The sequence below is a fragment of the Pyricularia grisea genome, assembly GCF_004355905.1.
Source record: "Pyricularia grisea strain NI907 chromosome Unknown Pyricularia_grisea_NI907_Scaffold_4, whole genome shotgun sequence".
NCBI classification, from domain to species: domain Eukaryota; kingdom Fungi; phylum Ascomycota; class Sordariomycetes; order Magnaporthales; family Pyriculariaceae; genus Pyricularia; species Pyricularia grisea.
Genome location: NW_022156718.1, coordinates 1,612,937 through 1,635,818, shown reverse-complemented (window position 1 = coordinate 1,635,818; position 22,882 = coordinate 1,612,937). Strand labels below are relative to the sequence as shown.

Sequence of the window (22,882 nt, the reverse complement as noted above, 5' to 3'; positions counted from 1 at the left end):
CAGTTCTAGATGAATCAAAAGTACCTTGAAACACCGGTTAGTGAAATATCAGTTTTCAATACGATTCGTGTGAAGTGGACTAGCCCAAGTAAAGTACAGCCTTTCTGCTCTACACTTCACGAATTTTGAATTCAAACATCCCATTTGACGACACCGAATTCCGATCCCTCATCTTGTTGGCCGTTTCCACCCCCGCCACCGGCACTCGGTACTCGAACCGCTTCCCCGGCTCGGGGATCCGGCCGTCAGGCATCGGGTAGGGGAAGGGGAGGTACTCGGGCATCAGACCGAGCTGGCGGAGCACAGTGCCCTGGTCCCAGGATATGTGCTCATGGAATAGCCTATCACCACGGATGTTGACTACGGCGGTGAATGGGATTTCTAGCGTCTTCCCAGTGGGTGGGATACCGGGGACTCTGCGTTTGTGAAGTTGTTGTGAGCTCTCTGTTGAAACAAAAATGGGATTTGATGGAATATCAACGAGAAGGACAAAGTAGAACAGAATAAAAAAAACATACAGCCAGTCTATCTCAAGGTTGTGAGTACATTTGAAGATGAACTCATCGATAACTCGGTCAATGGCCACGGAGCGGCTGACCAGCTCCAGCTCGGCGTCGGAGGCGTTGCTGAAGATGAAGTGCGAGCGGTAGAAGCTCGTCAGGGGTTCTCGACCTACGCCGCCGGTGAGCTTTTCATTTTTGGGGGCTGTTAATGAGAGGTGTAACATGGATATTGAGTAAAGAATTGATTAGGGGTAAAGGGGCTATGCTATGATCTTGATGCAACATACCACAGGCACGTGATTGACATACGGCTCCTGCACCATGGTGCTCATAGTGTGCTCAGCCGACCTGTCTACAAACTCGTAGTGGCAGTGTTCATCCCAGATCTGCTCGAGGTCGAAGTTGGGGCCGCCCATGTGCCGCTTGAGTAAAGTCAGGTTGCGTGTGTGAGAGAGTGCCTCAGTCGTGTAGCTAAAAGCTGGCTGAAAAGGTGTAGCAAAGGCGTGACTTGTGGTACCGGGGTAGTGGTATGCAGTGAGGGCTTCAGAGCGGACCGGAGGCGTGGTGGACTTGCCGGCGACATGGTGGATTGTAGGGACTGATGTTGTAGGGAGTGACTGTGCCTGGGTTACGTCGGTGTAGATTGCTACTGCTGTTAGGGATGGGAGTTTGTTGATGGAATCAGCAGATATGCTCCAGGCGTGAGGGTCATATGCTGGATATCAAATAGTCAGCGATGCTTTCTTCAAGAGTTTTGCGAGCTTGATATTGTTTTTTTGCAGTCATGAAGCGCAAGTGGACGGCCAAGGAACCGTACCAACGACACCAATTTTTTCCTTGGGCTGGCATTCTTCACACCCGGCCAGTCCATCAACGGCCAATGACACGGCAGCGGCTGAATCCCCCTCGAGGGCCTTCCGCTGTATCTCGACGACAGCATACCCCTCCTCGGCCCATTTCACCAATAGCGAAGGAACGCCCTGGGAAATTGTTAATTGGTTCTCATGGTCCGGCACCAGCAGAATAACCCCGGGACCGTGTCCTCGGCGACTCAGTGGGGCTAGTAAGGACACACCGGGGCCGATGCTTTTGAGATTTGAAGTTGGCAACGCCGCGGGCGGCTTGGAAATGTCGCTGTATGTGGTCATTTTCTTTCACTATCTGAGAGATTCAACTAGTTGACAGCCTAGCTGGTTCGTAACTAACTGGACAGAAGTAAGTTTCTGCTGCCGTTGCGGTTACTCGCTCGTAAAAGCTGCGGTATATGTATACGACCGGCTAGTCTTGACGGGAAATTGGAATATGTACGATCCAGTGGAAATTAGATAAGAGAGGAGCAAAAAAGACAGGTGGATACCTGAAGATAGCTCTTTTCCGACCAAGATGCAGAATGCGGGGTCAATATCCGGCTATCGGGTCTCTTCCAGCCCGTCCATCTCCTCCCCGATCCGACATCCTTTTCCCGGAGTGCGCGCAAAAAATGTGCAAATGGAAATTGGCTTCATATTAAATACATACATAAAGTAGGAAATTTATCTATTTCTAATATTCTATCGCAACAAAATCACTGGGTCGAATTAATAGCCCTCTGCCAAAACCCCCAAAAGAAGCCATCCTCCCACGCCTTGATCCTGTCCGCATCCTCGATCCACACCCCAAACTGCTCGTTCCACTGCGGGTATGCGTTGTCCGACCCAAAGTATAGCAGCTTCCCGTCCACATCCACCACCTTTGTGTGCAGCTTCTTGACCTGCGGCTCGGCCGACTCGTCCGACCCGGGCGGCGGTGCGAGCACGCTGCGCTTGACGAGGAACCGACGAGCCATGACATCGGCTGCTTCGTCATCCGAGAACCTTCCGACCTCTTTCAGAATCGCGGTCACGCGGCTCGTCAGGTCCGCGATGGTCGTTGTGTCCTGGTATCCCTCTGGTCCCGGGTCCGTGGGGCTGGCAAACTGACTGACCATGATGTAGACGGCTTTGGAGGGGTCCGGGTCACCTTTGTGGTTGTGCTCTATGGTTGTGATTGCTTTGGCTATGGAGATGAGAAGGTCTGTTTTTTTTCGGCGTGTTAGCTGTCAGGACATCAAGTTTAGAAGACATCTCTCGGCGGAAAGCAACTCACCAAACGGCCAGATCTTCCCGTCCCAGTTGATATCCATATCGCTGTTGATCTGCGCCACAAGCTTCTGCCAAGACGTCACCGGAACCAGCACCCAGTTGACCAGCATCGCCTGCGAGAGGAAAACATAGTCCTGAGCCTGCGAGACAACCTGAGCCCGCGCCGCCCGGCTGGCCCAGCTCGCCGGGCTGACGCCGACATCCTCAAAGGTGGATTCGAGCCTCTTGTCGCTGGTGAGTTCGACGATGAACGGAAGCCAAGTGGGCTTCTCGGCCCATACGAGCTGGTACAAGATGTCCCTGATCGCCGTCAGGACCTGCGCCGGGTACTCGATTGCGCCCGCCGGGTTGAAATTGCCGATTTTGCTCAGCGCCAGCACCGGTACGTCGCCCGTGAGCCCAGGCGTGTCGGTAGGGAACATGGGTGCCGGGTCCTGGGCGAGGGGTATGCCTCCCTCGGGGGCCGGGTTGGAGAGAAGGGTTGACCACGCTTGTGAAGCGTTGTCGTAGCCTTGGTGATTGCTGTTTAAGTATCTGTTGATGGGAACCTCGTAGTTTAGCAAATATTTTTGTATTTGTGGGGGGGTTCTTTTGCCGCTGTTCGGTCGAGGATGAGCTACTTACCCCCAAAGATAGTCTGCGTAGTTGTGCGCAGTGACGGCGGCATCCCCAAGGACTGTAATATCGTTGTCAATGAGGCTGTCCTGCCCGGACGCGTACAGGTCAAAGTAGTTGCCACCCCCGGTGAGAAGAGCCCTCCCGTTCACGGCGACGATCTTGGCGTGATTCCACGTAACTGGGGGGATGGGTCCCCCGACGGAATCGGTGATTATGGTGTTTGCTACGTTTGAGATCGCTTTATATATCGTTTCTCCACCATCTACATCGGCGACCAATGCCTTGATCCATCGGTCTACTACCTGCCCAAGGTCTTGAGCCAGTCTAGTGTTCAGAAATTGGTAAGCAAACACTTAGTTAACCGTCGACTGAAATCTCATGAAGGACTTTGTTCCACTTACTCAATATCTGGGTTGAAAGACCCAACATACAGCAGGGCCTTTGGATGGGTAAAGATCGACTGGTTATTGGCCTGCGGCCAAAAGGCCTGCACATATTCGGCCGGTGACGGACCAGTCGGCGGAGGGGTCGGGTTCCCGACGACATATCGAATCACCGGCGTGACGTCCGGATCTATCGAGTTGACCGTGTCGGCCAAGACCTCGACCAGACTCTTACCCTTGTCTGGCCCCTCGAGCAGCGGCTCGGTGAAGAAGAGCGGATAGGGCTGCTGTAGCTGCAGAATATCTATGAAGGAGTACCTCGTGTCTAGTTGGCCGTCGATCTGGTGGCCCTGCACAATGGTCTCGGAAAAGGCCTGCTCCAAAACGCTGGGGATCGGGGACTGGGGCTGGTCGTAATTCTCCCAGGTTCCATATGGGATACACTGGAAGGGGCTGAATGCTTCATCGGTATAGCCCAGCTGGAAGTTGTTTGTCAGGCTGTATGATATTCCTCGTAGCTCTCCACGGGGGTCGAGGCTCTCGACGAAGCTTAAAAGACCGGCGAGAGACATGATGGAGAGAGCCTTTGCCGCAGTAAGATTCAACAGAGAGCTGAAGGATGATATCGTTGCTGTCCAATTTCGAGTTCTTACACTTTGCTCATAGGGCGAGAAGCTTTTGATTTATAGGTGGAAAAATGACTGCAAAAGTCACGATGACTTCATTTGTTGCAAACAAATCAAATGATATATACCCAAGCATTGATTCACACGTCAGGTGTCGCAATGATGCAAAGCACAGAGTTGCAACCAATTTGCTCTTTCAGCTCGCAACACAGCCAATATTTAAATTTCAGCTAAAGCGCTGACTTCTTTCAAGCTCATTAATCAATCTGTTGGCAAGTGTCAATGTCTATCACCTAGCCAATGGCGCCACTTACCGAGCCACACTACGTTTCACTACAACAGGGCCCGACATTTCTTAGCGGCAGTCTATTGCTCACGCGCCAGGCAAGAATAGGACGTCTCCAGCTGAGATTCCCGCCCGATTGACCGATTCTGGTGTTTAGTAGTGCATATTACACTTACGTGTTCAGCTGAGAAGGTTTAAAAAAATGATAATTACATTGTTCTAGGGCAGTAAAACAGTTCCATCGGAAATCCCGCTCCCGGCTTAGCGGCATTTCCCTTCCTCACTTCACCCTATGGTATAGCGTTCTTTTGGGATAAAAAAAAAGCTTCTAATCTAACAACCTGAAAAGCCACAATCCTCATTTTGCCACACGCAAGCAAAGTTTGTTTACATTTGTATTTAATTCGGATCTGATTTCGCGTCATGTTCTTGTATCATCCCGATCATATTCCGCCAATTCCTATTTAATGCCCTCGATTGGCTTGGTCCCAAACGTGGTTGCTATGACAGTGTTGACACATTCTACCCTCTCCACAAACGCAGGCCTTTACTGCCGGGTCTTTGGCGTTCCATTTCTTGTGTTGAATTTCCTCTTCTGAATGAAAACCCTTCAAAACCAGTATTTTCTTCGAATTCCAATGCGGGTCGCAATTATCATCAAAAATAACACTCACTCCTTTGAACGATCTCGCCTCATTCTTCTTAATGGAGCCACCTGCAATATATTCATAATTGCCTTCGGTGATGTCTCCCTGGCTGGGATCGTACTCCTTATTCTCAAACACTGAGTATTTGCAATCCCAGCCTGGTGAAGTGCCAGAGTATCCGTGCACAGCGAATACAGTTGGGGCAAATGCCAGAGTGGCAGTGATGACGGCGTAAAGGTTTTGGCAACGCATGGTTGTATTGAATAACCCGGATTAAACCAACTCAAAAACAAAACTGATGTTATAAAAAAGAGTTCAGAATAATGACACTGTAAGGCAGGTAGAGAATAAATATTCAAACGCAAGGCTTTGGGGCTCGCAGTTGGATATGGGTAGAAGGAAACATAATCAAAGGAGGATGATGATGAGTGACAATCTGTCTTAGAAGGACCATTGATGTATTCCAAACGTCAAGCCAGAGTTCACGTAGTGAACTATAAATGGAATTAAACTAGACCCAGGGAAGGAGCTGGCAAAGAAAGGGTTATTTGCTCGGCATCCCCGAATGTTCTTCATAAGAAGTCCTTTATTCTTTAAATAGAATTCCGGCGTGTCATGCGCATTGGAAGACTTAATATATGAACCTTTTTTTTTCTTTTTTTTTGATGGGGGGATTAGTCAAGCTCCGATCTACGTGGTAAAGTTTTACTGTTCCTCAGGGAACTTTTGACTTTAAGCCGGACTGTTTCTGTTTGTCGTACTTCGTTTTCAGTTGCGACTGCATAGAGCTCGGTGCTTTTGAAAATACCTATAACAGAAGGAATTCGGAATATGCACCCTAATTACCAGTCATGATTTAAGACTTAATCCATTCATATAACTATAACATTTGTCATCCTGCTACTGCCCTCATACAAAACAAGGCGCCGTGATTGTCAAATAGAAGTTACAATCCTGATCTAAAACAAGCGTTTATAGGATTGATTGAATAGTGAAATTGAAATTGAAATTCTTATAAAGTTTAGCAACTTGTGTATTAATGTATAAAGACGGCTATGGGATCGAATCCGTCCTAAAAGAGATGGTATGATTTCGAGATTGTGGCGTGCCCTCATCCCACACACCCCCCTTCCGTCAAACAGGGAACGTAAATGTACATTAGGTCGTATTTAAGTCTGGACCGCACCCGTAAGAGCACCAATTCTGAGATAGTCAGACGTCGTATGTCTGAGGCTGCAAATATATTATGAGAACCGGGTTTCTGCTGGCTCTGCTGCTGATGGCTCTGCTATGAAAGCCCGAGTGCTAATATCTCTGCTGCTGATAGCCCGGCTGCTAATAGCCCTGCTGATGATATCCCGGCTGCGAATAGCCCTGCTGATGATATCCCGGCTGCGAATAGCCCTGCTAATGATATCCCTGCTGCGAATAGCCCTGCTGATGCGCCGAGTATTGTTGGGTCCCCACGGGGTCACTGTACGGCTGGCCTTGATAGTTTGCAGTATTGCCATAAGTGTAGGACTGTCCGTTTGTTTTACGTGAAAATCGTGAGAAAGGATTCCCGCACGAGTGTGCCACTCGGCTGAGCCTTGACGCAACGGCTGAACACTTTTGACGAATTCCCGTCGGTCTGGTGTAAGCAGAATCTTCTCCCAAAAACCTAGGATGAATTCCACGGGCCACGAGAACAGGGTTGCTGTCTTCTCGCGCATCGAGGTCGTTCATGGAGCGGGCCGCAAGCTTCGAATCTACCTCGCGGCTGATGGCCAGGGCCTGGGCGCCCGAGGCTGCGATCGCGAGGGCCGTGGCTAGGATTGAAAGCTTCATTTTAGCTGGCGTATGATGTTTAAGAGGGGAACAGAAAAGGAAGGCAGATTAATAGACGAGAGAAAAGGGAAAACGAAAGAACAGAAACCGAAAAGCAGAGGTAACAAGTGATTAATCGAAACGTGGATGGGGAAAAGAAATAATTCAGCGCACTTTTGAGACCAACTAGACTCATCTTTATAGTTTCCATGTTAGAATCCGGCACGGGGTAATCTACCTTGGTTATGTGGTTAAGCTCCTCAACCACGGTTACCGCCTTGGGCAGATTCAGACTGGGGAATCCCCACAACTGTAAATACGTCTTTCCCTTGAAACCGTCATAATAATTTAATTATACTATTCTCCCCAGTTGGGCATTAATCGCGCCCGTAAAGCTTGACTCGGCGTTCTAATTGTACCCTGCTTTAACTGCAGAATACCCTCCAATCTCATGTCCAACTCTCAAAACGCCCACCACCCGTAGTGTCCGAATGGGTACCAGATCTTCAACTAGGAAAAGATCTTCATCTAAGAAAAGGAAATATATGTATATTACGTCCCCCGAGTGATCCAACCGTTTCATGTACAAAGTAAAAAAAACGTTAATAGCAATGTCCCCAATAAATATTTATTTAAGGTCGAGTATATTAATATCCAAAATGAAATAACGTATTCAAGTAACAACAATTATAGAAAATCTAGGAAATTAGAAAGGAATCTGAACTATTTGAATGTGCTACAAGGTTATTTTTTGTTTCAAAAAAAAAAAAAAAAAAAAACTTCCTGATAACGAACTCGTTCCTCGGTCGAAAATCCCTAATTGAGCTTTGTTGAGAGCACCCTAGCCTAGAAAAAATCCATTCTTGTCCCTGAAGATGGAACCTGTTTCTATACTTGATTATGTAGTCTGCTCGTGTTAAAACACGGGTTTGCAAAGGATCGGGACATGGGAACTTGGGCCTGTCAATAGAGCGGCTGTGAATACAATCGATACGCCGCTGCACCTCCTGCAGGCTTACAAAGAACTTGTCGCAAATGTGGCACGCCTGCAGTCTTGTATGTCAATTGCTATGTTTTCTGCGCGATCGTGAGAACTATGATATCGATCACTTAACCATAGAGGTGCCCATCTTTTTGCACTTACCCAAGTTTCTTGCGCTCTTCGAATTCTTTGCCGCAATGTCTGCCATCCTTTTCAAAGGTGCAAAAAGTCAGAGGTTCCCACAGGCCCGGGGCTGTATGTTGTGGCCCTTTCGGAGCTCGTTCAAAATAGGTTGCGGGTTATGGGATAGCTGAGATGTTGCGCCAAGGAGTATCTAGAGCCCCCGTGATTGTCGAGGAGGGTGCCATATGTGTCATCTGTGATAAAACTGTTTATCTTGGAAGCAGAGTACGACTCCGGCGTCGGACTGATATGTGACTTACTGTGAAAAGTTGATTGGCTGGCAGTTGCTGCTACCATCACGAGAGGTCGGTGGTGTATTGATTGAGTCGGTCATTTTCACGCTGTCCTGGCGCTCTTGACTCAAATATCCAAGAATACTGTTGTGGTCGGGAATGGTTTCAGGGCTGCCGTATTAATGAACTCCGGGCTGGCAGTCTGGATTTGACAATAACAATTGGATCTACGACAGATGACTTGATTTTCATTGAGGAAGCGGGGAAGGTAGGAAATAACTGGAAGGGTTAGAAATTTGGAGTTGGTGTTTTTCAATGGCAACGGATGGCAGGTATATGGCAGGGGTATTTTGTGCTACCAGCTGATAGAAACAGCCTTACCATAATCGTGATTACCGGTATCGTTTTCCCACACCACCGATACTTGTTCTTCTATCTGCATCGTAGGCAATTAGTGTAGAATGTAACGAATGGATACAGGATACAGGCTCCTCACTGGACAAGTCGGAGGCTCGGGCCCTTGGGGGCCAAGAGGAAACACCCCTGCATCTTTCCTCGCGAGCCCGGACCGCCATGATCTAGGTAGTTTCGCATGATACTAACGTGGTTTTATTTGAATGATTCACCGTCAATTCCCAATTTCAGTAACCAGATTGGTGATCCAGGACTATCACGATCAAATCAATCCGAGCAACCCTCACTGCATCGGCCTAAAATATTTATGCCAACAGCGAGAGTTAACAGGATGCGCCCAAAGCTCGTTGCAACCGATCGTCGAAGATGCATCAATCAAATAACGTCGCTCATGTCCTTGGCGAGGGGCCAGTGATGCCAGCTTGGTTCACACTCGAAGCTGAATGAATGCTTTCGCGCTTCAAGAACACACCATAAGCACGACCAATCTGGGAGCTCTGGAACAACCAACCCCGCCAAAGTCTGCTGACTTCATTCAGGTTTGGTGGTGGCTCATGTGTGCAGCCCAGTTTCCGGGTTGTTACTGCATCATTCACTTGGGTCGGGAATTCCAGGGTCCCCTCCCAAACCTGAGCTTCCTTGCCATTGTGACGTGAGGCGAAACCCGCATTCAAAGACCCGAAAGAGACTTGTACTAACATTCGGAATCCTCATGACGAGATGCCTTGGCGGGAACCCCCACAAACAAAAAAACAAAACATAAAAAGACCCCCAGGTCTAGAACATGGCCGCACGGGCAAATGGCAGGTTGCGTCTTTCTTCAGCCCTGTCAGCCAATCGGCAACTTCATAGGGGCTCGTCCCGTCTCCAGTGATCGGCGCTGGGCCATCAGCAGAAAAGTTGACGTCAGTGGGGCAAGCTCCCTGAAAAGCGCTGGTGGGAGATTCCTGTTTTTGAGACTCGAGTGACGAAATACAGGCGAAATGACGGGATGCGATGCGATGAGACCAAGATAGAATAAATGCCATTATACTTGCAAGTTCCTACTGACTGGAGAGCGAATTTGTCATTGTCAACTTTTTAAATAGCTCTAGTGCCCGCCACGATTTTTGTCGAGCGACTTTTGTCAAATTTTAGTCTTTACCATCCAAAAAGCCAGCCTACTGCAACTAAATTCCAAACCAACCAAGATCGTGGTACGCCATCTCCATCTTACTCGCAATTTATACGACCTGAACCTGGTCGAATACCACCACGAACAAGGCAACAAAAAATAAAAATATAATATCCACTTCACCAAACAAAAAAAAAAACCCCCGCAAAAATGCCCACCATGCTAGGCCTCACCAACGGAGGAGGACGCTCGGCGTCGCAGTCGTCGTCGGACCAGGACGACGAGCCCAAGAAGAAGCCCCTCAACACCATCAGCCGGCGCAACCACGCAGACGCCCTCAACATGGAGACGCTGCTTTGGCGGGCAATCTGCGACGATCCGCGGTCCGCGGGCGAGTACATCGCCGACGACTGCGTCATGCTCAACCCCGTCAGCTTCGGCACCGACGACATGATGGAGAGCAAGGAGGACATCATGAAGCAGCTCAAGCGCAGCGAGAGGTGGGCCGGCTTCAAGATTGGCGACGACAAGCAGGTCGTCGAGGCTGGGCTCATGGCCGTGACCAACCTCTACCGCATCGCCCTCTTCCGTCAGACCAAGAAGGGTCCCGAGCAGGTCGACGCCTTGGTCCACTCTTGCTGGAGGCAGAACGCCGGTGCCGATTGGCACCTGGTCAGCCACCTAGTTTCGTATGCCGACTGATTTTCTTTTGGGGGGAAAAAAAAAAGAAGTCGGGGTTTGGGATGAGGATTTGATGAGACGCACCGATGGTATCATGAAATGGCGGAGGAGTTTGGGGGATCTTTTTACTTTGTATTATTGTTAACTAACTGCATGTAATCTTGGGGGAGTTTACCATATTCTCTTGGCTTTTTCATTGTATTTTCTTTCCACTCTTAGCTATAATTGCACATCCCGTCTTTTGTTCCAACTCATCCTCATCGTCAAAATCTTCAAATGTCTCAAAGTTACCTCAACTCCTCATGCTCATCGTACAAAAAAAAAAGCTGTCTCATCTTTCACTGTAGCTAGCTCCGAGAGAAAAGACGGAAAAAAAGGTCAAGACCCATAGTGAAGCTATTCCCAGCACCCCAAATTCCCCGGCATTACGCACTTTGCATTACTCGCTCACCCAGGGTTGGCCCATAACACATCCTGGATGGCATTTAACTTGACAAGGGAGCATAAAGACAATCTTGGGATCTCCCCCCCTAAATATAGATACGCAGCAATTTATATAGTAGGCGTTGCAGCATACCAATGCATTGGTACTGACTGACAGATTCACAGCCCCATTGCTGGCATTGCCGAATGCCAAGGGGCGGGTCTCTATCCAGAACACCTGCACAGTAAACAACGAACTGTTTTTATTTTTGCCCATAAGTCAGGCTTTTATAGTGATTTGCAATAATCTTTTTACAGCCACCAACCCAGTAGACGAGAGCTTACTCGACCGGACTACCATGCAGGTAATTTAGGAATTCCCAAAAGCCGCTAGGTCGGCTGGACTAAGTAGGGACATGAGAATGATAGGAATGTATGCCGCCGAGGCCAAGAGATAATTAAATTTAAGTTTCCCTTCCCGTTCCAACCTTTTTGCTCCCTCCCTATTGACACATCAATGCAGCTCACCTTGACAATCTCCTGGCCTGCATACGAAGACGTTCATCTTTTGGTAGACAAAGAAAAAGCACCTCGACTTGTCAACCGCCAGATGATCGCTTTTCTCCCTGTGTCTCGGTATCCGTGATTCACACAAAGAATCTTGAGCCTTTCCAAGAGTCACGCTACGGACAACTCGTAGAACAAAGATCTGTCCTTTTTTTTTCTTTTTTTTTTTCTTTTTTTTGCGATCGTTTGACTCAGCATCACAGAGGCAAATCAGCAGTCAACAGCCAGAGCGTCTTTCTCGCAATCGGCGCTTATTCTGTTTTGAGGAGCCACGAAACCTTTGGTTCATATTATTCCAACAGCGACACCCCCACGATAGTCAAGTAACAAATTTTCACCGCACCATCTAATTATATATACTTCAAGATGATGGTCTTCCAGGCATCAACAACAACGCCTTTGTACCTATCGGGGTGGCAACCGATCAGCCCGGGCCAGTACGCGGGGACCTGCATCTTCCTCATCGTCCTCGGCACCTTTACCCGCATCATGCTGGCCCTCAAGTCGGTCGTCGAGACCAGGCGGTGGCGACCCGCCTCGTATGCAAAGGCGACGTCGGCAGAACACCACCAGGTCCGGAAGGCCGGCGTTTCCTGGCTGGCGACGGTGGAGAGGGCGCTCTACGACGTCTTGGTGGCTGCGCTGGGTTATTTGCTGTAAGTACTCCTTCCCGGATCCAGCCTCCTATCCCTGGTTTTAAGTTCTTTTTTTTCTGGAGCGGGACACTGACTTGAACCCTTTCTTCTTATCTCTAGTATGCTCGCAGTCATGACGATGAACATTGGCTACTGCATATCTGTCCTCGGCGGCGTCTTTTTCGGCTCTTTGGCGGCCGGCGTATGGTCCAGTGAGCAGGATGGAGACTGGCTACCATGCTGATTGAAGCAGAATAAGCAAAGAGATGGGCAGTGTAGTGATTTTCTTACGGGAAACAAGCGATAAAAAAGAATTGTTGGGTTGCATTTTCTTTTCTTTGGGCGAATAGCGGTCGGCATCTTTGGCATATTATACCAATGCTTGTACATATTTATTAATTACTTGTTTTCTTTTTCTTCTCTTTTCCAATACGGTAATATCCAGCAGCCCAATAAAGGCTTGCAAACATTTCATCATCTTTTTGGTAGTCTCAGCACGTGAACTAAACATGAGCTATTTTATTTTTACACAAGATTCCAACCCTTCACCCCGTCCAACAAACCCACAGCCGCCAACTAACACAACCATCAACCCTCAAAACCCACCCATGCGGTCGTTCTCGACCTCAAACCCAAACTTGGTCTGGACCCTAATCGCCCCAGAGCTGCTCTTGGCCACGATGCGCCTCATGCTCTCCTGGTCCGCCCCCAAGCTCTCGATGCTCTGGCCGCGAGTGTCATCCCTGCCGTAGATGCGCGTCTCGACGCCATAGTTTGAAGTCCCCGTCTCCGTGCCGACCGCCCTGCTGTTGGCGCCCTTCTTTCCGCCTCCGCCGTGCGTGCCCGGCTGCTCCCCGAGCTCGAGGTAGCTGGCCTTGCGCGCGGTCTCGGGGTCGTTCGTCGGCCCCAGCGTCTTTCCCTTGGAGCCGGTGAACGATGTGAGGCGGGACAGGGCGCGTTCGAGCAGCGGTCGGCAGGCGGGCAGGTTGGCGACCAGCAGGCCGACGCCGACCTCGGCGATGGCCCAGGCGAGGATTATGCCGAGGTTCTGGACGAATCGGGTCGCGTCGTTCATGAGGAGGAGGTATCGTAGTCGCACGATGGGGGCGATGGATGCGCTAGAGAGTATGAAAGTATCAAAAAAGGTCAGTCATGTCTCGTCTTGTTTTTTTTGCTGCTGCCTTTGATTCAAGCTCTTCATAAATCATACAGCATATCATGTTTTCAGGGGGGTAGCTGAGTGGTACTGACAAGAAACCAAGCCCGAGAAGGCCAATCACAGACATCTTGACGCGGCTGGGCATCTGAAGCTTCCAGATCAGCACTGCGGGCAAGATTGCAAAGACCCAGTCTGTGAAGATGGAAACGGCCGCAACGAGGAAGGACAGCGCCGTTTGGATCTCGCGGGGGTGGCAAGTTCCAGGCAGCTCCGGGTACCAGTTTTTCCTGGTGGCCAAAAAGGGTCTTTTAGCAAACCTGATCACAAATCGGAGCTGGGCAGAGGAGGGGAGAGAAGAGGCCTACTGGACAGGGTCACATCCGAAAAAGAGAAACATGCCGGTGCCGCCGGTGCAGATGGTTACCAGCACCAGGCACGAGTAGATGAGGATTGTCACCCAACGTTTCCCGCCGGCGATTCTGAGGAGAGTGAAGCCGATGGACCATTTCAGAGTGACTAGGACAAAGCACCAGGATTCCTGGAAGATGTAGAACCACTATGTGTGTGGTCAGTATCATCGACTCACGTAAACCTAGAAAGCCAAGGTACGTGCAAGAGAATCAAAAGCATACGGGTACTCACCATATAAGAATTTGCCATCTGCTCCGATGTCAGAGTGTCGTCTTGCTGCCCGACTCCGCTCCAAGCCATGACTATTGTAGAAATCGTAGTTACCAGCCAGACAGGCTGTTTCTTGTCAGCTAAGCGCTCTGCTGTCAAGAACATCATTTCTCAGAGGATGAGTGAGTGTGTAAACTTACCACAGTAGCTACCATGGCCCAGTCATCCGGTCCCCAGGTATTCTTTCGTGCTCTGATCCAAAACCGGAGGAGCATGCTGATGAGAGCGAACGGCAACGGTATCAGGACCGCTGCCGCCATCTCCTTTGATGTTGCAGACCCCATTTTTGCCTGAATGCCACTTCAAGCGTTTTCAAAGGTCCGGAATTTGTCGAGCACATCCGTTGTCCTAGAGAGGGAAAAGCAAAGAAGCCGGGTAGAAATGGGGCTTGATCGCTGGATATATGCAGCCCCCCGTGAGGAAAATCAGAGAAAAGGGTTCAGAAAGGCAAAAAAGGAGACCTGAACCAGTCTTTAAAATGGGGTTACATACCCAGACATAGTGCAGTATAGACTTGTACTTACAGTAGAGAGGGCCCCCGGTAAAAAAAGAAAAAAAAAAAAAAAAAAAAAACCCCTAGTTCACAGTGAATATGAAAAAATCCATTCCTCCTGATTTGCCCACTGAATATGAAACAATCGTCATCCCGCATTCTACTCATCTTACTGGCTCAGTACGTAAATGAATACATCCTCAAATTGGTCTAGACCGTCTCTTTTTTTTTTCGGAGTCTTTCTCTGACGAGATTTGCACACCGTTTTTAGCAGTTGCAGGACTGCAAACACCATGTCCCGCCCCCTGCCCGCTTCCCGTTGCGACGGGTATTAGACTTTGTAGCCTCCCGCCGGACCGAGATCAGAGATCCATTCTTCGGTCCATAACGCGGTGACGATCGATTCCTTGTTAAGCTGATTGCTCCTGCCTGGTATCCACACAGTCGGTGGCCGTTGGCTGGGTTTTCATACCTCCCGAATTTTGAATACTCGATCTTGTTGTGACAGGGTAGAGTATACGGATGATGTTAATCTTGAGTAATAATATGTGTAATATATGGGGACATTGAAGTTGAGGGGCTGTGTGATCAGGATCGACTGTCGGGAGAGTTTTATGGTCGCCATCCAACATCAGTTCTCTATCTTTATGTTTAACTCACATCCTAGAATTATCTAGCCATGATTTACGAGTCAATCACTGATCGGTTCTCGACATTTGTAGTTAGACGATATACTATAGGTAAACAACTCGCATACTCTTTTCATCCACGAGTCATTTGCAGTAGACTAATCCATGCAAACTGCCAAGTCCACAAGTTGGCCCGAGGGAATTTTGATGGACGCTAGAATGTTGAAACTGCATTGTGGAAATGTCGTCTCGAGAAAAAAGTTGGCGCTGGTGGACTCGGCTCACGGAACGCTACCCGGTCATTGGATCCCTGGGATTGAGATCGGCGAACAGACGTCGGGACCACCCCAAAATATTCGGTGGGCACCCCCTCCGAAGAAGATTTTCCCAGTGCCGTGGTCCACTCCGTAGTGCCGCGAGACACATGAGTAGCAGTAGCAGCGAGGATCCCCGCCGCGCACGGGACAAGGGAGGGAGGATCTGTCGTCTGCCGAGTGCGGTTTGAAAGAGGGGGCGCAGTTCGGTGAGAGCCTAAGGTGAGAAACCATAGAAAAGGGGGTGTTTTCCTCTGTGGTGGAGGGCAGATCATTATTCATCTTGTTATTCTCAATATCACATGCAATTCAAGGCACTGACAGTGCAAGTATTACTCCCATCATAACCCTCCTTAACCCCTAGATCAACCCCATCGAGAATGGCACCTTTCAGAGTCTTTGAAGGCAAGCTTGCCATCGTCACCGGCGCCTCCCGCAGTACGTTACTTAACAGTCCGTCTAGTTTTGTCCACTTCCTGCTCAAGCAATGATACTAAGCCTCAAACTTCAGGCTTCGGCGCCGTCGTGGCCGAGCACTTTGCAAGTCGTGGTGCCAATGTGGTCATCAACTATGCCACCGAAGGGTCCACGCCCAAGGCCGAAGCCCTAGCAAAGCGTTTCGAGGTCCAGTACGGCGTCAAGGCGCTCGCCGTGCTCGCAGATCTGAGCCGGGTCGACTCTGCACAAAAGATTGTCGACGCCGCCAAGGCGCACTTCACCGACCCCGCAACGGGCAAATTTCAGATCGACATCATCATCAACAACGCCGCCGTTGTAAACGCGCAGGGTCTGGAGCAGCTGGACCTGGACCTGTTCCAGACGACGTTTGACGTCAACTGCCGGGCGCCGGCGCTGCTCGTCAAAGCCGCTATCCCGTACCTGCCCAACGACCGCTCTGGCCGCATCGTCAACATCTCCAGCGCCACCACCACGTGGGGCGTGTGGTGGCAGACGGCCTACGCCGGCACAAAGGGCGCCATCGAGGCCATGACGCGCGTCTGGGCCCGCGAGCTGGCTGAGAGGGCCACTGTTAACACCGTCTCGCCGGGACCTATGGACACGGGGCTCTACTCTGGCTTGCCGGACGAGCCGCGCGAGGCTCTTCGTCCTTTCAACACGCTGACACCGCTTGCCAAGGCTCGGCCCGACGCCGACAGCCCAGAAGTACTGGATCTGGCGCAGAGTATAGGAGGGCGGCCCGGTTATTTGGAGGAGGTTGCGGGCATTGTTGGGGTTGTATGCTTGCCGGAAAGCGGCTGGATGACAGGTAACCAGGTTGGAGCAAGTGGTGGCGGTGCTTTCGTCAGGTAGTAATTGAAATGCAGCGACAAATGATGAATGAACTGGAGACTCAAGTTTGAATTGTGTTTTTTTTTTTTTTTTTTTTCTTTTTTTTTTCCATTTCTTTTCCCCTTCTCTCTTTTGAGTTGATCACTGTATCCTGTTGCGCTTCAAAAAAAAGTGCACAACGCGTACGGGTACAACATGGCTCCGCTACCTAATCTGAGAGTAAGTGGTCGGCAGCCCCACGGTGATCGGCAAAGCAGTCGCAACAGCTGCCTCATTCGACTGAGTCCCCGGAAGTCTTGTCATGTTTGAGTTTCCTCTCCTATCCGTACCACAAGGTTCTTTAGTCATCAGGCTTACCCCTTGGCACTTGATGCCCTCAAAATCTCCGCCTTCGCTGGTAGAAAGACCCAGCTGAAGGCCGCACCCAAGCCAGTTCCTCATATCGTTGTAAACACACGACAATGTGCCCTCACCGCTGGTGCAGTTCAGCTCTGCATATCCTCGATCGGTGAGGTTGGCCACCAGACCTCCATCGACAAACCAGAGTGGGCTCGTCGCCATGTCGGTCTTGTTCTCTACCACCGCCACTATGGCATTGTCCAGAGGCCCTTTGGACCCGACGGCGCACAACCGACCCGAGCCCCCGACTGCAAACCTGGAAGACCGAGAGGACTGGCTGGTGAAGACGATTGAGTTACCAGATAGTCGTAGGAACCAATCATTAATTGTGCCGCCGTCCTGAGCCACCTTGATCGCAAATGGCGTCGAGGTTTCTCCGCAGGTTTTGTCAATGGTAGCTGTGGTTGACGTTGAAGTGTTGGTGAAGCGCGGGATAGTGCTGTTTCGCCAGCGTGCCGGGTCCGTCGTGTTTGAGAAGCGCGCGGTTGAGGTTCCGGTGGCGTTGAGAAAGGCAAATGGGGCCCTGACAGATGTTGCGTTGGCGTTGGCTCTAGTGGCGTTGACGTCAAAGTGCGTCACGTTCAATGCGGTATTGTTGGAGCCAAACCTCACGCTGGTTGGCAAGGATCCAAACGGCAACCTTGCTGGCGATGTACCGTTGTTAAAACTAGTGTTGTTGCGAAAATTATTCACCGTTGAGTTCAAGGACGAAGCCCCCAGTGATGAATTTGACGCGCTTGACCCGGTGATGTTGTACAATGGAAAAGGAACAGGGGCAGGCTTGGTGGTGGGAACGGCCTCTTCTACCACATGAGGGGCCTTCGAGCCAGTTCCTTTGGGAAGAACACTGATGCTTGGCTGGCTGCTCATCTTCACAGCAGTGGCACTGTCTGTTTGGATCGATCCCACCAGGGTCCCATTCCGACTGGCAACGGTGGTACCATTTGCTTGGCCCACTGCAGTTGCGGTTGCGACAATACTGCGCTCAACTGTCGAGCTGCCACTAGTCAAGGAATCGAGCTTTGAAGCCAAGCCAAGAAGCTTTGAACTGCCGTATGTGGTTGAATTTTTTATGACAGCTGTTGCAGTCGAGTTGGCAAACCTTGTTGCGTTGACAAAATGACTGAGAATTTTCGTCCGAGTCCTAAACGCTGTGATAACCACAGTTGAAGTCGTCGTCGGCGTGCTGGCGGTCACGATGGTCGATTTTACCCCGAGACACGAGCAGGCCGACTTGTACGCGTCCGAGGACGAACATTGCGATGCGTATGCGGGCGTCTTTGTCGGAAATTCAGCTGTCGTCGACGTCGACTGGCGCTTTCGCAGCCTGTCCACCGCATCGTGCTCCGACGCCCAGACCTTCCACGGCTCGTCTCCGGACGCACGTTCCAGCAAGGGTGCGTCAGTGGCCACTGTTTGAGTTGCGACGGTTGATGTCGTGTTGCTCGTCACTGTCGAGGTGATACTGACAGTGACAGTGTGGAACTCGGTTCTGGATATTCTACTGTCAGCTGCTTCTGGAACCCATCTATTATTACTGTAGATCTGCACAGACGCCGCCCGAGCTCACTGACTCGTTGCGCTACCGACCTGGCGGATTTAGGGCTGTGGACGAAACGAACCTTGTCGCTGGGGTTACAGTGCCTCGAAAGAAGGAAGCGCAATCCGCAGTTCCGTCGTGTCTCGTCGAAGCTGTCGCCTCAACTCTTGCGACAGCTGTGGGTGGGCGGAGTGAAGCATGTTAGTGTCAGCAATTGAAAAATGGCACAAAGGCAGACAGAAGGAGCGCACAGAGGGAGCTCACCGCTCAAGCAGTTGTCAGCGGTGCAACTCAGCGCTTCAGCAGCTGCCGTCGCAGCTGGCGCCAGTATACCCAGAAGAAATCGACGCATTACTCCTTTACCTCACCATTTCAGAGCGTAATGTTTATGGAAATGAAGCTCAAAGAAAGACGGAAGTAAGAAAACAGGGCCAAGAAGACACTAAACAACCCAATGGTTCTCATCTCCCCTGATTTCTCCCACGCAAAAACATGGCAAATCTCGATCACTTCTTCCCATCACAGTAAACCCCAGACTAGCACCAATACGGAATTGAATACCAGATGCCAAAGCGACCCGCCCCAGGTACCGTTTCATCGTTGCCTCTGGTTGTGCAATTTCTAAAAAACTTGGATTTGGTGATTCCAGGCCTCGTAGAGTCTTAACAGGGGGTATAGCTGGGACATTTGCCGGCCAATCAAGTCGGGGCTGATGGAACTTGGAATCAAGGCAGTGGTGCATGCAAATGCCGGCACCGTTGCATCGCGTCACATCTACTATTATACGCTAGGAATGGCCCAGAGCACATACTATTTGTATAATACTCTACCGTGGGGTGGTAGCAATCAGTCAACGAGCCTGCCCGAACTCATATGGATAGGCGAAGAGCGGGCGTTGTGTGCGCTGGCTACCCACGTTGCTATCATCCAGGTCTGGTGAGATACCTGTTTGCTTAGAGTGAGTGCACTATCTACTGTGAAGTCCTCAGAGAGCAAGAGATGTTCCAAGATAAAATTATGGCATAAATCTATTCATAATAAGAGCTGAGATTTCGTACTCATTGTGATATTTAAACACATTCAGCAATAACTCCTTCTGTGTCATTAGTATTATCATCAGGTATGCAAAGCAAGTTGGCTGTATCCTTGAAAACACTCTCAGGAAGAGCGTGATTTCCCCATAGTGAAGAACAATGAGTGTCAGAAGCCGCACCAGCGAGAAAGCGCAGGGCACGCAAATCCTTCGAACAAACCATTCGTTGGGACTGGTTCCAAAAAAATTAGAGACATGTTGGCGTCAATTCGTGAAGCTGAAGCACAGCTTGACACTTAACTGTTGTAAATAGCTGGAGCAGAACGATGAGAACAGCCGACTTGGACTGCCAAGCGATGCGACGAGACGACAAAATTTAGTTCTGATGGCCTGCATACAATTTCGTAAATAATTAATTGTCAAGTCAACAGCTGAGAAAAGACAATGCCAAATAACAACGGTGGGTTACTCTATGTTAAGCCTTGCTGTTGGCTTAAAATGCGTGATCCTTGTGCAAACAGGACCAGTGGCGGTAAGTGACAAGGCACACACATGCTTCGCAGGGGCCAGTGAGGGGTTACCACGTAACGAAGATCAGCTGCTGACTGACTGTGTGAGATCTAAAGCATATCGACGTTGCCTATGAACGAAAGCAGTGAGGCCTATCCAAGCTGTTAGTGTATCAATCAAACGTCAATGCGTATACTGACCCGTCCAAAATGAATGCACGGCAACATGGCTGAATCAAAACATACACCACAGTCCTGATCGCACTTACGACCTGACAAGTCATGGCATATAAAATGAATGTTAAAAAAACATATTGCAAGGGGTATATGTGACTTATGTACAGTGGGCAGCGGTTTGAGGCCGTCCAATAGGTAGGTACGGATGCCAAGCATCACGAGATTCTCCCTTAACACACAAACCAGACTACGTCCCCCATCATCCAACACCTCCAACAGCTATAAAAGTTCACTCCTTCTACCCCTGTTTCTTGAGCGTATGGAATCAGAGAGCTTCTGCACTCTACCACTAGTGACTGCAGCACTGTGGCTCCTGCCCTTGCCAATCGGGCTGTAGTCACGACGGCGCGACCGAGCTGGTGATGGCGATTGTGTCTGGCTGTACTGTTGTTCCATTTGCCGACGACTTACAGTAGTGACTGTTGTTGTTGTTGTTGCTGCTGTTGTTGTAGAATTCTCAAACGATGCTGTTGCGGCATTAGATAGAATGTGATTTCGGAAGGGTGAGGTATCACGTCGACCTGGGATTCGTGCCGACGCTGATAATGGTGATGGCTTCGGTTTCAAGAAGAAGCATTCGCCGGCGTCGGCCCTGGGTTTTGGGGTGGGCGTCTCAGATTCTTCCAAAACATCATCCTTTGAGAGGCTTTGAGGTTCTGAGAAGTATTGAGTGTGATGCTTAACGATCTCAATATCCTGTTCCGCGAGAAGCTCTTTCTGGTGCTGAGTTTCCGAAATATCAGACACACTTGAGGCAGACGTCTGCGAGGCATCGTCGTCATGCAGTGATGGGCATGAGTCCTTGAGGTGGAACAGATCAGGTTCGGAGTCAGAGAATGAGAGAGTGCGAGAAGGTGTAAGGACAAATTCGAAGGGGTATTCATCGGTTCGTCCAGCATTGGTTGACTTTGTAGACGCCTCGGTCGCTTCAGGAACAGATCCCATTTGTTTTTGTTCATCGGCTTCAAAGGGATCCTGGTATGATTCGAATTTTGAGTCGAGATCCTCATCAAAGAACATCGTGTTCTCTGAGTGGGATGTTGATTCGTCATCGACGCTCTCAGAGTCCCCCGAGAGAGACGATGCAGAAGAGGTGTCCGAGTGGTGCCATGGGTGATCTTCAGGTAGATAGGATGCAAAGTAGCGAACAAGCGAATCGAGACTCCGGGTGCGGAAGAGCTGGACAGCATGCTGCCACTGTTCGGTTCCAATAAGAGCTGGGTTGGCGATGATCTCAAAAGATGCTGACTCTAGCGACCGGTTGAGCTCGTTGAGACGGTGTTCCTTGCGTGCGGCCATGAGTTGGTGGAATTCATTGGCAGTGGATGCCTCGTGTGAGAGTTCAAAGACATCGTGCTGGAAAGCAACCGGGTCGGATATGTATTGCACTGTGGTGTTGTACTGGTCGTGCAGCTTGGTGAAGAGATCATCTCTCTTGTACCCAAACTTCCAATAAGGCCATCTTAGACCTGGATCGTCCATGCTATTACAAGAGATTGAGTTCGGTGTATTCCTGGGCGTCGGGCCTGTGTGGACGCAGCGAACCGCGTAAACGTAGAGAAAGTGAGTGGGAGAGGGTGGATTGGGTATTTTTCGTTGGGAGGTGTAGGTTGCGGAGGGCGTTGGCGGTCGTTAATCGTAGTGGTCTAGGTCTCGACAGGGCCTGGCAGTCCATTTAGATGCAGCAAGTTACACACTCCATGTTTTCGGTTGCAAAGTAAAAATGTTGGATTGTTCTCTTCACCAGGAACTTTCGGGACAGGGCGTTCGAAGGTGGATGACGATGCTGAAGCTGCGGAGTGTATGAAAGATGATGGGAAGTGACGGTGGGAATGAAAACTCGCCCAGGGATGCGTGAGGTGCAAAGGTGGGCGGCGGTCGAGATACCCAATTTCGCCCCTAGCCCAGCCAAGAAAACTGGAAGCAGGGATAAGCTGACGGTTTCACCCACCCGCACAATGCGGAATTTTCGTCTAGGGATGGGCTAGGCCCAAAGGAGCTTAGCTCCAGACTTTCTGATTGGTTCAGCTTAGGCAGACCTAGTCTGAATACCACTTCGGGCCACCCATCACAGAAAGCACAGCCAATCACTAATCGCCCCACTAATCACACGAGGATTGCCAGGGCCACCATTTTGGTACTGTTTGGTGCGTTGTCGGGCATTGGCTATCCTCGGTTGCCGTTGCGCCAGACGATATTACTGTGTGGCATCATCATTATGTCGGGACAATGTTGGTATCATCAATCACGTGATGATAAATGCTGTACTTTGTGCAAAATATGCAATCTATTTATCCTGTTCCAAAACATTAAAGGGATTTTACCAGCGATTGATGAACCGAGATAAAGTCTCTGTGAACATCTGTGCTTAAGTCAA

At 50.0% G+C, this 22,882-nt stretch overlaps 11 protein-coding genes across 11 annotated transcripts; 3 read left to right on the top strand and 8 right to left on the bottom strand.

Annotated features, from left to right (window-relative positions):
• Positions 1 to 69: 69 nt before the first annotated feature.
• Positions 70 to 1,785, bottom strand: PgNI_07193 (uncharacterized protein). Its single transcript, XM_031127208.1, has 4 exons — positions 1,321 to 1,785; positions 791 to 1,218; positions 519 to 688; positions 70 to 416 (listed from the first exon to the last, which is right to left on the bottom strand). The coding sequence occupies exons 1-4, from the start codon at positions 1,649 to 1,651 to the stop codon at positions 110 to 112; spliced, it is 1,236 nt and encodes a 411-aa protein (XP_030980780.1). The 5' UTR covers positions 1,652 to 1,785; the 3' UTR covers positions 70 to 109.
• A 282-nt stretch (positions 1,786 to 2,067) lies between these two features.
• PgNI_07192 (uncharacterized protein) lies at positions 2,068 to 4,196 on the bottom strand (the record flags this gene model as incomplete). Its single annotated transcript, XM_031127207.1, has 4 exons — positions 2,068 to 2,555; positions 2,628 to 3,157; positions 3,248 to 3,565; positions 3,643 to 4,196. The coding sequence occupies 4 exons, from the start codon at positions 4,194 to 4,196 to the stop codon at positions 2,068 to 2,070; spliced, it is 1,890 nt and encodes a 629-aa protein (XP_030980779.1).
• An 887-nt stretch (positions 4,197 to 5,083) lies between these two features.
• On the bottom strand, positions 5,084 to 5,435 carry PgNI_07191 (uncharacterized protein; the record flags this gene model as incomplete). The annotated part of the gene is made up of 2 exons (XM_031127206.1): positions 5,084 to 5,131; positions 5,211 to 5,435. The coding sequence occupies 2 exons, from the start codon at positions 5,433 to 5,435 to the stop codon at positions 5,084 to 5,086; spliced, it is 273 nt and encodes a 90-aa protein (XP_030980778.1).
• A 992-nt stretch (positions 5,436 to 6,427) lies between these two features.
• Positions 6,428 to 7,010, bottom strand: PgNI_07190 (uncharacterized protein; the record flags this gene model as incomplete). The annotated part of the gene is made up of 2 exons (XM_031127205.1): positions 6,428 to 6,704; positions 6,751 to 7,010. 2 exons carry the CDS (start codon positions 7,008 to 7,010, stop codon positions 6,428 to 6,430), a joined length of 537 nt encoding a protein of 178 aa, XP_030980777.1.
• A 1,243-nt stretch (positions 7,011 to 8,253) lies between these two features.
• On the bottom strand, positions 8,254 to 8,488 carry PgNI_07189 (uncharacterized protein; the record flags this gene model as incomplete). Its single annotated transcript, XM_031127204.1, is given in 2 exon segments — positions 8,254 to 8,398; positions 8,415 to 8,488. 2 exon segments carry the CDS (start codon positions 8,486 to 8,488, stop codon positions 8,254 to 8,256), a joined length of 219 nt encoding a protein of 72 aa, XP_030981418.1.
• A 1,637-nt stretch (positions 8,489 to 10,125) lies between these two features.
• Positions 10,126 to 10,617, top strand: PgNI_07188 (uncharacterized protein; the record flags this gene model as incomplete). Its single annotated transcript, XM_031127203.1, has 1 exon — positions 10,126 to 10,617. The coding sequence occupies one exon, from the start codon at positions 10,126 to 10,128 to the stop codon at positions 10,615 to 10,617; it is 492 nt and encodes a 163-aa protein (XP_030981419.1).
• Positions 10,618 to 11,952: 1,335 nt separating this feature from the next.
• On the top strand, positions 11,953 to 12,656 carry PgNI_07187 (uncharacterized protein; the record flags this gene model as incomplete). The annotated part of the gene is made up of 2 exons (XM_031127202.1): positions 11,953 to 12,242; positions 12,342 to 12,656. The coding sequence occupies 2 exons, from the start codon at positions 11,953 to 11,955 to the stop codon at positions 12,463 to 12,465; spliced, it is 414 nt and encodes a 137-aa protein (XP_030981415.1). The 3' UTR covers positions 12,466 to 12,656.
• Positions 12,657 to 12,816: 160 nt separating this feature from the next.
• On the bottom strand, positions 12,817 to 14,345 carry PgNI_07186 (uncharacterized protein; the record flags this gene model as incomplete). Its single annotated transcript, XM_031127201.1, has 5 exons — positions 12,817 to 13,339; positions 13,473 to 13,667; positions 13,746 to 13,936; positions 14,023 to 14,127; positions 14,202 to 14,345. 5 exons carry the CDS (start codon positions 14,343 to 14,345, stop codon positions 12,817 to 12,819), a joined length of 1,158 nt encoding a protein of 385 aa, XP_030981416.1.
• A 1,532-nt stretch (positions 14,346 to 15,877) lies between these two features.
• On the top strand, positions 15,878 to 16,808 carry PgNI_07185 (uncharacterized protein; the record flags this gene model as incomplete). The annotated part of the gene is made up of 2 exons (XM_031127200.1): positions 15,878 to 15,935; positions 16,009 to 16,808. The coding sequence occupies 2 exons, from the start codon at positions 15,878 to 15,880 to the stop codon at positions 16,806 to 16,808; spliced, it is 858 nt and encodes a 285-aa protein (XP_030980842.1).
• An 89-nt stretch (positions 16,809 to 16,897) lies between these two features.
• On the bottom strand, positions 16,898 to 20,661 carry PgNI_07184 (uncharacterized protein; the record flags this gene model as incomplete). The annotated part of the gene is made up of 4 exons (XM_031127199.1): positions 16,898 to 18,678; positions 18,809 to 18,902; positions 18,991 to 19,083; positions 20,538 to 20,661. The coding sequence occupies 4 exons, from the start codon at positions 20,659 to 20,661 to the stop codon at positions 16,992 to 16,994; spliced, it is 1,998 nt and encodes a 665-aa protein (XP_030981417.1). The 3' UTR covers positions 16,898 to 16,991.
• Positions 20,662 to 20,724: 63 nt separating this feature from the next.
• PgNI_07183 (uncharacterized protein) lies at positions 20,725 to 21,987 on the bottom strand (the record flags this gene model as incomplete). Its single annotated transcript, XM_031127198.1, has 1 exon — positions 20,725 to 21,987. One exon carries the CDS (start codon positions 21,985 to 21,987, stop codon positions 20,725 to 20,727), a length of 1,263 nt encoding a protein of 420 aa, XP_030981412.1.
• Between the last annotated feature and the right edge of the window lie 895 nt (positions 21,988 to 22,882).

Excerpts from the sequence above, each read along its gene's own strand:
- PgNI_07193 (XM_031127208.1), bottom strand. The coding sequence starts at position 1,651 with ATGACCACATACAGCGACATTTCCAAGCCGCCCGCGGCGTTGCCAACT. Across the intron at positions 1,219-1,320 it reads GGAAAAAATTGGTGTCGTTG|CATATGACCCTCACGCCTGG; the intron begins GTACGGTTCCTT and ends TTTGATATCCAG. Across the intron at positions 689-790 it reads ATGTCAATCACGTGCCTGTG|CTCACCGGCGGCGTAGGTCG; the intron begins GTATGTTGCATC and ends AAAAATGAAAAG.